This window comes from Perca flavescens, chromosome 14 (genome assembly GCF_004354835.1).
Source record: "Perca flavescens isolate YP-PL-M2 chromosome 14, PFLA_1.0, whole genome shotgun sequence".
Taxonomy (NCBI): domain Eukaryota; kingdom Metazoa; phylum Chordata; class Actinopteri; order Perciformes; family Percidae; genus Perca; species Perca flavescens.
This window is the reverse complement of record NC_041344.1, coordinates 20,740,761-20,753,257: the sequence shown is the minus strand read 5'-3', so window position 1 is coordinate 20,753,257 and position 12,497 is coordinate 20,740,761. Positions and strand designations below refer to the sequence as shown.

Below are 12,497 nucleotides of genomic sequence, written 5' to 3'. Positions count from 1 at the left end.
CTTTACAGTAAATCCTTTAAACATTTTATTAGTTCTGTATCTTGTCTGATTGCGTGCAGTAGAACAAGGAATAGGATTAGGACTGCAGAACATGGACAAATTAGTTGAACATACTGTATGACGTGTCCCCATAACGGGAACCTGTTTAATGTTTAAAGGATGTGCTAGCTGATGAATCTGTTGGATCTGCAGAGAGTCAGAGAGAAAGCCTTGAAAATGTAGCCGGAAAGGGGGAGACATCTGTGACTGGAGAGAAAAGGAGGGCAGAGCTTTTTTGAAGGGGTAGATGGTAGAGCAACGGAGGGAGAGAATGGAGAGGGGGATTGGGAGAAAGACAGGAGGGGAGGGTTGATGAGAGAGAGATGGAGAAACGAGGTGAGAGGGGAAATAGATTAAAGGAACACAAGATATATGGAAGTGGAAAGCGAAAAGAGGCCGGAGAGGAAATGAGAATGCAGAGGAAAGTGGGATTTGGGTGAGGAGAGGGAGGTAAATGCATGTGAGGAAATGACGCAAGCTTGTTCTTTTTACCTTAATTGGAGAGACTGGCATTTGGTATATTTTTAGATGGATGATAAAGCCAAACACACAGAAAAGTCAAGCTGCTGAGCTTTCAGCGATTGCACCGTTTACGTGCTTCACCTCAACACGAGTTTGACTCAAACACAGAAATATGCTCACTTCAAGACCTATTGACAAGAGAGTCAGAGACCAGTGTTAAAACAGACTGTCTGGGTGGCTTCTAGCTCACCCAGTAAGAGTGTTTGCCCCGTGTTGGCTGAGTCCTGCTGCGGCGAGGGTTGGAATCCAACCTGTTGCCCTTTTCTGCATGTCGTCCCCCATCTTTCTCCCCCTTTCCTGTCTATCCACTGTCACTGCATAATAAAGAGAAAAGCCCCCAAAAAATAATCTTTTTAAAAAACCAAAAACATTTTGGTGTCATTTTTACATAGTTAAATGTTTTAGCACATTACCTCCAGTAGTGTTGTATAGTTCTACTCTACATTTTGAGAATAATAACACCAGGTTGCCATGTTTGCATTTATTTCTGTATTGTTTGAATTCGTGGAGACTAGACTGTGGAAACAATTTTGTGATATAGACTAGGCCTACACTATGTGATTATCCATCACAGGGAAAATGTGTTTGTTTTCAAAGTTACATTAAAATGCTTTTTTTTTTGATAAAAAAAGTTCGCAAAACTCTCCTCCATCAGGGCTCTCTGACATCCAAGCCTTAGATTCAATTCAGTGCTTTGACTTATATTCACATGCCTTTTAGTCAGAAATTCAAACCTCGGAAAAACCCATAATCATTAATGCCATTTAAAGGATGTGCATGAGTCATAAGTGTGTTTGAATACACCATCAAGAAGGAGTTTTAAAAACAGTTATTGCTTGCAACTGGGCACTATGATGACGTGACTACTGTCCACAGTACTGTCTAGTGAGAAGATAACTATGAGAACATAAATGAAGATGACAAAATGTTTCATGTTTCAAGTCTCTGCAGTATAGTAATATGATGTTATATAACATGAGATGATATAATGTGTGACTTGTTGCTCATTTTGCTTGCATTACATCGTTTGCTTTCCTGTTAGTGAATCTGGTTGTATTAGTCTATTGTGGGCAGTGTTGCAAATCAATAAGCATGGATATATATGGATTTTTACAGGATTTCCCCATCAGTGTGATTAAGTACCTTGATTTGTCTAGTATTAAATTAGCCTAAAAAAGACATTCCTGCCTGTTACCTAATCACAAGTTTGTCCATTGATTCACTATATCAGGATAAATATTGATATAGTAATATAAAAGTATATGCACAATAGTAGGCTAAAGGATTTTTTTTATATCACTACTTTTATACATATGTATTTTATTTTTTATATTAATTGGTCTAAAATGTGCAATAAAACACAGTCCTTTAAAGCTGTGGTAGGCACTATATTTTTGGCGTCGTTGGGCAAAAGTTCCATAATAATCTTTCAGCATATTGTAATTTAAGTGGTCTGAGAGAAAACTAGACTTGGCTATGTTTTCAATTTTTAGATAATCTAGCCTGTGAAAGGAGATTTTGCTCAATCACAGGTCATTCAGAGAGATAGCTGGTTTGCGCATTGCAAGTGCGACAGAGAGGGGAGAGAGAGAAGTTGTTTTTTTGCAGTTTTAATGGATTATATTTTTTTCTGCACAACAAGCATATGTTGAATAAATATGTGCACCATGTATATGACCTCTATAATATTCATTGTTTGTATTCCTGGAAGGCCAAAAAAAGGCCACACAGCTCCAGATCATGCCATGCCATGATATGTGCATTAAATTACTTAATGGGATGTGTGATTATGGATGTGTTGTTGGAGAGTTGTCAAACCTCGGTTGCAGCAAGCATTAAAAGAGCCCAGTAGATCGGTGAAAATATTTTGGTCTCTATAGACAAGATTTATATGAGAGCCTTGTGCATGAGGTCCACAATCTGTCCATTCGTCAAACTAATCCGTCTGAGCTTGCATTGTAATCCAGCTCATTTGTTGTGGCCCGTCAATGGGACACCAAATCACGTCCGTGTGGCTGCTCCCTTCAGACTGAGTGATGGGCTCCCAAGTGGTGAGATATTGGGGGGTGGAGTGGTGGGTTGGGGAGGGGTGTTGTTGAGCTGCTGCATCCTTCATCACTGATGTGATGTCAGCACAAATCTGGTTTGTCACCGTGCCTGTAAACGCTCACTGCAAGAGGAAAGAGAAGAGATGGGTGGCTCTGTCTGCTGCTGTCAGAGTGATGTGATGATGACAAAAAGAGAGGGCGAAGAAAGGACGAGGGGAAAGCTGAGGAGGAAAGGGATAGAAAAAGAAAGAAAAAGAGTGCAGAGGAAGTCGTGGAGAAAAGAGACGCAGGATCTGACTAAGGGGAAAACATATGAATAATAATACTAATCAAGTCAGGAGACGTTTATTAATTTTTTTAAAGAGATTCTGGTGATTTATCTACAATTTATCTACCACCATTAAAAAAAAATATTTCAAACTTTTAGTTTTTTGAACAAACAAAAGTGCAAATGTATGTTGTGTCAGACTTTAGTTTTAAAAGGTTGACAATCAAAGAGAACAGAGATAACGGAGGCAGATGATGGGTGGAATAAACAAAGAGATATGTTTGAATGTCAGCCACACATTCATTGTGTACCTTTGCAAAGAACAGAACAGAAGAAAAAGTGCCTGTTCAAGGGCACAAATTTGATAGTAAAGCCTTCAAGTAAAACTGTTTTTAAACCTTTTTACAGGCAGTGCTTGTTACTTACACACAAATCAACTTGTCTTTATTTTCAAAGTGGTTTATAATCTAAGCAGTAATTAATGTTGCAAAAGCAGATTCTTTCAAATCCCCATTTTAACTTTGACTTTTCACTGGATCTACAGTAGACTGGAAAGGGTCGAGTGCTTTAGCCTCTATGTATGCACTCATCCTGTTTGAGTGCTTTCCCTTGTATTCTCTATATGGGGTATTGTCTCTTTAATGAGCTACACATGCTTCATGCTTAGTGATCATATTACATTGGACCTAATGGCCCGCAAAATGCTCTGGGGAGTATGTTTAGAGATGTATAAAGAACTAATGGGTAAGACAGAAAGACGTAGTTGTAGACAGTCCCACACCTCCCCTCGCTGAAAGTCAAATATAGCTGAAAGTTTGACTAAACTGTCACTAAACCCTGTGCAGCAGAGCTAATGTGAAACTTGGCTGTTGGCAAATATATTATTGATGGACTGAGAGTGTGTTATAATGTTGAAATGTTCCAGAGATTACTGGTGTCTCAAATAATCCCAACTGCTACCCCAATTTAATCACAAAGACAGTTTCCATAGTGTTTATTAAAAAAATACCTGTCCAAATACCTGTATTATATTCATATGAGCATTACAGGGGTTGATACGTGTCATTTTTACCTTTGGACAGAGCCTGGATAGCTGTCTCCCCCAGTTTCCAGTCTTAATGCTAAACTAAGCTTAGATAACCATCTGCTGGCTGCTTTAGCCTTATATTTAGTGTACAGACATCAGAGTGGTGTCAATCTTCTCATCTAATGCTCGGCAAGAAAGTGAATAATGTTATTTGACTTGTAGACACACGTCTCTATCAGAGAATATCCTGCTTTTAGACAAATCCACATGCTCATGCACACCCAGAGGTGATTGACTGGTGTATATTCTCTGCTCTGGTATGATGATAGTTTTTATAGATCTTCCATTCCCCAAGGCAATTTTGGGATCCATTCATTCCTTCATATGCTCTCTGTTATCCCTTTGTCTTTGACTGGTGTTTTTGTGTGGTTCTTGGTGTTCCTTCCCTACTTCTTTAGAAAGCAGAAATACAGAGCGGTCTGTCGCTGTGTCCTTGACTGAGCTTTCCAGCATGCTGGATCCACATTACATACAGTATACTATATAATCTCTATTCATTCTGGAAAAATTGATCAGAGTCAAGAATCAGGCTAAAAATGGCTAAATAGATTCTGATTCGGACGGTGGGTGAGGTTTACGGTAATAGACACTAAAATGGAAAAGAAAAACTTGTTGGTTTTCTTTTGAACTGAAACAATTCATTGGTCGATGCGTCTGTCAACAGGAAATCAGGATAGATCATTTTAGTCATTTACCAAGCGAAAATCTGTTGAAGCACCATTTAATACTGACAGGAAATACTATAAGTTGTACACAGAGAGTAGTCAAATGTAACGTCAAATGCTGACAACACCCTTCCACCACTTTCTTATTAATTTCTGTTACCCTTTGTGTTATGGAAAAATAGTGACCGCCACCTGTAAAAACTGAAAGATTTTGTAATTAAGTTTTATATCTTGTTGTGCTGCAAATAATGATTATTTCATTAGTTGGTGCATCAAATATCTTAACATAGTGATAAATGACAAACAACCAAGGTGATTTCTTGAGATTGCTTCTTTTGTCCTACAAACAATATATATTAAGTTTACTATCACATAATACAAATAAAAGCAGCAAATCCTCACAACTAAGGAGCTAGAACCAGGTATCTTAAACAATTAATACATTTTTATAGTTGCTGATTAATTTCCTGTCAACCGACTAATAGATTAATTGACTAATCCCTTAAATTCTAATTTATTGAAAATGAGAGTTGTATTTGGACCTGAGCCAGAGAATTAGAAGTGATCTCTTTCTGAGAGTAGACAGGGAACATCTGGAGCTAACAATAATCATCCTCCTATCTACTATAATTTATGAATAAGAATTGTAAGGGAAATTGAAGGCATCTCTGGTCAGACATCAGCACTCCGAGCCTTAAGTTCTTGGCAGATGCAGTTCCAGGTTTATTTGTTATCTAGTGCTAAGTGGCCTACCATCAGTGTGCAAGTCTGAAAGCCAAAACAACCTTTCACAGTGACTTATAGGACTTGCTCATGCTATCAGCTAAAAAGCCTGCCCCCTGGGCCGTTTGTGGGGTGTGGATAGCAACCAGTAGGTTGTTCTGACTGTTCAAACTGCAGAGTGATGGGCTTCCAACAGGGACTCTACGAGCCAAAGCAAAGAGACCAGACTCAGTTACTAAACTGGCAGTTCTGCTGCCGCCGACCTGCAGAGTGGAGGCTCAGCACAAAATGATTAATGACCATCAACTATTTTAGTCTGACTGTGTCTCTGTATTTTTCCTTGCTCACACAATATAACGTTACTCTTTCATGCTGTTGTTTCAAGTATTGACGGGTACACTTTCTCTCTGTCTTTCAGACACAAGCACCCACGCACACAGGAAGAAAAGTGTAAAATGCCATAAACTGCAGTTCCTCTGCTGCAGTGTTTTGCATTTTAGATTCATGATTGCTGTTGCTGTTTTCTCCTGAGGCCATAATCCTGATTTAAAACAGCCATCTGTTTGTTCAGTCAGTCACTTTCACGGTACACAACTTGTTTTCTGATAATTGTAACTTGTCCTTCTATTCCCTCTCTCTCTCTCTCTCTCTAGAAATTCGCCTGCGAGAGGAAGATATGAAGTTAGCGGGCTCCCTTTGGATCCTTTGGTTTCTCCTGGTGGTAAGCTCTCATTTTTTTAATTCAAGTCATGCTGTAAGGTGAACTTAGCATTTTCTTTCTGCCCATTATGTTTGCTGCATAGCCTATGTGTGTTTAAAGATAGGATTCAACTTTCAGTAAATGGACATGTAATATGTTGCAGTCTAGGGGTATTCTTTTCTTAGAAAAGAAAAATCTTGTGATTAATTTTCACTCATCATTTATAATTCATAATTGTAGTTTATAGTTAGCTCAGCTTGTTCATTACAAACTTGGATAACCCAAAAGAGAGTATATGTGATCCATGACTGCATGTGTCTGCATGTTATTATCTCTGATTCTTTTATGCAGATGATGTACAGTCGACAATGTCTTGAATTTTACCTGTATTTAAACTTGTTTTGGATATAGACACAAAATTAAAATGTAATACCTCACTGTGCATTTGTAGTGGGTCTATAACTCTGCATTGTGTTGTATTGTGGACAACACTTCTTGGGACTGCCTTTTCAACAAATAATTGCAAGGCACCAGACATGGCGACATCATAACCTCCCTGCACCTGTAGAGGAACAAGAATTTACAGGCCCTCTCTTCATAAATACTCTCAGTGCCTGTAAAACTATGAACCTGACTAGCCAACATGATCACAACAGTGCACTGATTCAAGCTACAAGTCAGTCCTGCTACACACATGGCTCAACAAATTTATTCTAATTAATGTAAAAATGTACATTTACTTTACACTTGTTTAAAGTAACTTAGTGTCACATATATAGCAAAAATACCAAAAGTAACTTTCCTAGGGACAAGTCCAGAACAAAAAGAAGAAGTAGAAGCTAGAGGAAGTGCAATTTATACAATTAATTCAAATAAAACAAGAATTAAAATTCCTGTTAAACAAATTCTACATTATAACATATTTAGTCCCATAAAAAAAACATTCTAAATAATTTAAAGTGGCTACAAGGAACTTTCAGTTTTTGGACAAAAGCAGTAGTGTTTTTTCCACACCTGCTGTTGTAAAGATCTTAAGCATACTATAGAGGTGTATCAATACACTCAACTCACTATTCAATACACAATTTGAAGTTCACGATACGATTTTCTCACAATTTTTTTTAATAGAATGAGTTTATTTATATAAACTGCAAAACAGCAGATGTGTCCTCTTATCACAAGTGCAACTGAAATAGTATTTTATCTTAAATAAAAATGAATATAAAATTAAAGATTAAAGAAAGGCTTGTTTATTGCTAAAGCAATATAGTTACATTTAAGTGATTTATTTTAAAATGTAATAAGTATGCAATAACTTATAACTATATTTTTTCACCAGTCGTTTGCTGTTAAACGACAAAAAGAAGAAACACTAGATGGCTGGTCTATATCCACGACGTTCCACTTCCGGGATGGCTCCGGTGCCGCAGGAAATTCCGCCGGATGCATGTATTTTGGTCGATGTCCGTTTCCTTCCGCTTTCTTTGTGTTGGACTTTTAAACTCTTGTCGCTTTAAGAGGACTATGGTTAACTGCTCCTCAGATCTCTGCAGGGTAAATCCAGACAGCTAGCTAGACTATCTGTCCAATCTGAGTTATCTCTCGCATGACTAAAACAACTTTTTAATGTACACATGTTCCACCAAAACAAGTTCCTTCCCGAGGCTATTTTGCAGCGGCTCCGCTTAGCGCCGGCCATGACGATTATGATTGGTTTAAAGAAATGCCAATAAACCAGAGCACGTTTTTCTCCCATCCCAGAATGCTGTGTGTACTAGCCAGACCCAGTGCTGTGGAGGTAGGTCTGGCAATGCGAGACTACTAGATGGCTGAAAGGGTATTTTACAACAACAATGAACGCAACACAAGCTTAAGGAGCCGGAACCAAACGCAGCACTGAAGTTGCGTCATTGTTTATCCACAGCAGCAGTGTCAATGCTGTCTAAAAGTGCTGCTAGTCCCCTTGGTTTCTTTAGCTGCAGACAATTTACAATCCCGTAATTGTCTCCATCTGTTTGGGTTTTCGGGTTTTCGCCCATCGTCTGTCACTCTCCATTTTAGTTTTTAGTTCTTATAATTTTGTTTAATTTTTGATGCAATCATTGGTGAACGATGTTAACACACATGATATCTTTCATTTTGGCACTTTGCTCTGTCATTTAAAATATGCTGATTTGCCTAATGAAATGGATTATAGTTAAATAAATCAAACTTTGAAATGTCCTTTTGATGAACTTGTAGCTCTCCTTACAAATTACAGCACACCAATTGTCTTAATGAGGGTTGTATAATACATGTTCAACACCATGACTATACATTTTGGAAAGTTCAGAGATGATATTCATCCTGTACCAGGCAGGATTAAGCTTTTACTGCAGGCATTTCATTAGTCCTTGTCCCTTCTTCAGTGTCATTGTGAAATGGACATTTTTATTTCCATTGCTGTTTCGCATCAAGCTTGACATTGAGGGCCAGAATAGTATCCCTGCCAAATGTTTTCTGCCTGATGTATCTCTGTTCTGCTTTATGTTTCTGTGCTTTCTTTTTTGAGTAGTCTTGTCATGTTGATTCAGGAAGATGAATGAATTGTAATGAGGAAATGCCTTGACATCTTTCTTTCTCATCTGTTGATATTGGTGGTGGCCTGGTGGTCGTATGTATGACGTCATTTACTTCAATGTTTGGAGTGACATCATATGTACGGCTGCTAAACTGCTACATGGGACATCAGCATTCTCACAAAAGTCACAGTTTTTTGTCAAAGTGTTATCAGACAGGTAAGAATGGTATTTTGGTCTAATGAGAATTCCTTTTGCCTCCACATAGACAGATGAATGAGGTTTGCATCTCAATTGTGATAAGGCAACAACAATCTCCCAGGCAAAGCATTAAAATTCCTTAAATGATTTAGAAAATGTAAGTGCATGAGTCTCGCACTCTGAGAGGCTTAATTTTCAGCCCAAAAAATGTGTGAGATAAGTCACCCCAAAATGGGCTCTTTATCCTTCAGTGAGCAGCTTTATCAAAATCAGCATTTCACACTCAAGGCTTCTTCATTTCTAATGCCACCTCCAAATACAAACAATAGAGCAGAGATAAGATTCATTTGGAGAAAATCAGCTGCTTAACTTCTTTTGTGAGCTCCCAAACACACTTTAATGAGTTACATGAATAGCGAGTAACTCGAATTTCAAGCCAGAGGGAAATCCTTATCAGCTCAGCTTTGAAGATGATTTAAAAATGTTGCATGCTTATTTTTCGATTTCATTTTTTATCTTTTATAAGGATGATAAATCACTGATGAAGTATTATAAATTGTGCGAACATTATCAACCAGGATACTATTTATGCTTCATCTGACGGTCAAGAGAATGTAGATCAGTGCAGCAAGCACAAAACAAATACACACACACAACCAACTCCCTATCAACACTCCATACTGTGTGCCAAGTCAGTATACAACAGGTTTTCTTCCCCCTTCCTCTCACCTCTTGTGTCCTTTTGTCTCCACAGCACAGGGTGGCGGGAGGTGCTGAGTCAATCTCAGATCCATCACTCAGGCCTGGAAATAGCATGACAGATGGACAGAACCAGGCGGTGAGCCAGGGTCAATATAAATGCCTTGAGCTGTCCAGCAAAGACTACCAAGAAAACAGAACCGGTGAGAGGGCCAAATCGTTTTAAGGCTTCTTAAGGCCAAATCGATTACCTTTGGGAGAGCATCACAGATGTAATGACGTTTTAACGTGGTGGATTGGGAGCAGTTGTTATTCCTGTTCAAGGTAGTGTTTCTGGCATGGGTTCAACAGAGGGCTTTTGAAGTGGAAGCTGTAGAGAACTCTCACGTACACTGATACACTATATACAAGTGAAAACACAGAAAATGTGTGTTGGTAATAACTCAAAATAATCATTACAAGTTTTTCTTTTTTTTCCCCTTTTCCTTTTAAGGTACGTTCTGCGAACGTATGTGGGATGGCTTTTTGTGCTGGGACGAGACACCGGCTGGGATGTCTGTAACACAAAACTGTCCAGATCACCCTGACCTGGACCCAACTGGTGAGAAAGATGTGCACTTCTCACACCAATATACAACAAGCTCTGTGAACATTTTAATCCCAGTTCAGCAGGCAACACAGAAAACAATCCAATCTTCTGTGTGTGATGGAGGTCAAAGGTCATGGGGCTGATTATATGATATAAAGGTCCACGGCCAGCATGAGGCTTCAGGAAAGCTTGGAGGGTTTTATTTTGTATTTTATGTGTGACTGTCAGAGGAAGGTTGGTTCATTATGAGGCTGTGCTCAGAGTTTTGAGGTTGTATCAACTCATAATGCAAGAACTGCAGGTATTTTTGTGGTAAGAGTGTTTTTAAAATGTAACTAGAAAATACATTTCCTGCAGAAAATGCTTGTGAATGCTGAAAAGCTACAGTAAATTGCTAAAGCTTAACTGGATTGCTGGCATAATTGCATAAGAAGTAGGTGAAGTAGAGAGAATAGTGGAAAAAGTGGGAATGGTTTTAATTAGTATGAATTTCATTGAAATGTTGAATAATACCAATAATCTATCAAACAAAAGTGGAATATTTTAAGGTTTTTTGAAAAGCTGTAAATTTCTGGTTATAATGTGTAAGAAGGTGAAGTTGTAGGAAAATGTGGAAAAGTGGAAATGGTTGTAATTAATAAGAATGTCTTACAAAAGCCGAATAATACCGATATTGTATGCAAGTTTTTTTTAAAGCTGATACCAAACTAAATTGCCGGCTTTAATTTGGATAAAGAAGTAACTGAAAGAGTAATGAATGAGTTGGTAAAATGGGAAATGGGTGGGTCTTATTATCAATCAGCTGTGTTATTTCAAAAAGAATAAAAATAATTTATAAGTTGTATTAAACTCCAAATGAATAAAAGATATTGAACATTTTAAGGTTTGAATGGGGTATGAATCCATAAATAAGACTTGATTAAGCATGGGAAGCAGCTGAAGCAGAATAAATAGCTAAACAAGTCGGAAAGGGATGAAGCATGCAAAATAAAGAGTAAGAAATTATAGGGGTTCAAATGTTTTGCCTATCTGCACCACTATTTCTTTACATCAGACAGACATATTGACAGAGAATGACATATAAACGTGTACAGTAGATATGCAACGCATTCTCATGAACGGGTCTCTATGATATTGTACGAAAATGTATGCACACCAAAACATACTTCTATACTATGATCAGTTTTTTCGACTTTTTTATAACTTTTGGTAGAGCGTTTGCTTAGCATGCAAGAGGTAGCGGGATCAATGCCTGCATTCTCAAGAGGACTTTGGAACTTTTTTCAACATACTACACAATGACTTTTTTTTGACATACTATTATACATGACTGTTTTCAACATACTGTAAGTTCTTTTAGTGGCACAGTGGCTCAGTTTTAAGCACTGCTAGCACCAGGAAGTTGTCACTGATTCCCAGTCCGGGCTGGCCCTTTTCATTTCTTTTTTCTTTTTTCGGCGTTACTTTCACCAGGTAATTACCTGAAATTTGAGAGTGCTTGCTTAGCATGTGAGAGATAGAGGGTTCAATGCCCATGTTCTCATGAGGATTTTGGAATCTTAATGTTTTCTATGACTTTTTTTGACAACCTATACTATGACTTTTTTTCGACATACTATACTATGACCTTGTTATGACTTTTATCGACATACTATTATATATGACTGTTTATAACATACATTCATTCAGTGGCACGGTGGCTCAGTTGTTAGCACTGCTTGCACCAGAAATGAGTCACTGCAGACAGTAACTCCAGTTTCATTTCAAGTCTGGACTAGCCCTTTTTGTGACTTTTTTTATCACTTTTTTTCAACATACTATACTATAGTATTGTATAGTATAGTTTCCACTGGGCGTGTCCGTGCTGTGTTCCATCTAAGGGAGGAGGCATGTAGGGGAGCAGGAAGAGATGTTGTGGACAGACACGGGTGTTACTTTCACCAGAGAATTAGAGTAAATGATAGAGCGCTTACTTTGCATGTAGGAGGTACTCATCAGGACTATCTTTAATCTTTCCTTTCCCATACCTTTTTTCGACATAATACACTATGATTTTTTTTGTCAACCTATACTATGACTTTTTTGCGACATACTATACTATAACTTTTTATCACTTTTTTCGACATAGTATACTATAGCAGTGGTTCCCAACCTGGGGTCCGGGCACCCCCAGGGGGGGCGGCAAAGATCACAGGGGGGGCGCGAGTCTTTATCTGGTTTGAGGTTGAGGTAAAAAAAATTGTTTTGCACATGTTAAACAAATGATGATAATACACTAGAATATCTAATGTATACAAAAGTCAGTATGAAAACTATATATTTTGTTGTATCCTCATTTTTCCTGCCGCCACGGCATCACAATTTTATGAATGAAACATGGAGGAGAAACGTAACAGTG

General features: G+C 38.1%; 1 protein-coding gene across 1 annotated transcript in view; it reads left to right on the top strand.

The window, feature by feature from the left end:
- calcr (calcitonin receptor) overlaps positions 1–12,497 on the top strand; it is a 54,752-nt gene that overhangs the window by 19,660 nt on the left and 22,595 nt on the right. The window contains exons 2-4 of the mRNA XM_028597525.1: positions 6,006–6,073; positions 9,566–9,713; positions 10,004–10,111. Coding sequence (XP_028453326.1) covers positions 6,029–6,073; positions 9,566–9,713; positions 10,004–10,111 — 301 coding nt within the window. The 5' untranslated portion in view covers positions 6,006–6,028. The remainder of the gene's footprint in view (positions 1–6,005; positions 6,074–9,565; positions 9,714–10,003; positions 10,112–12,497) is intronic.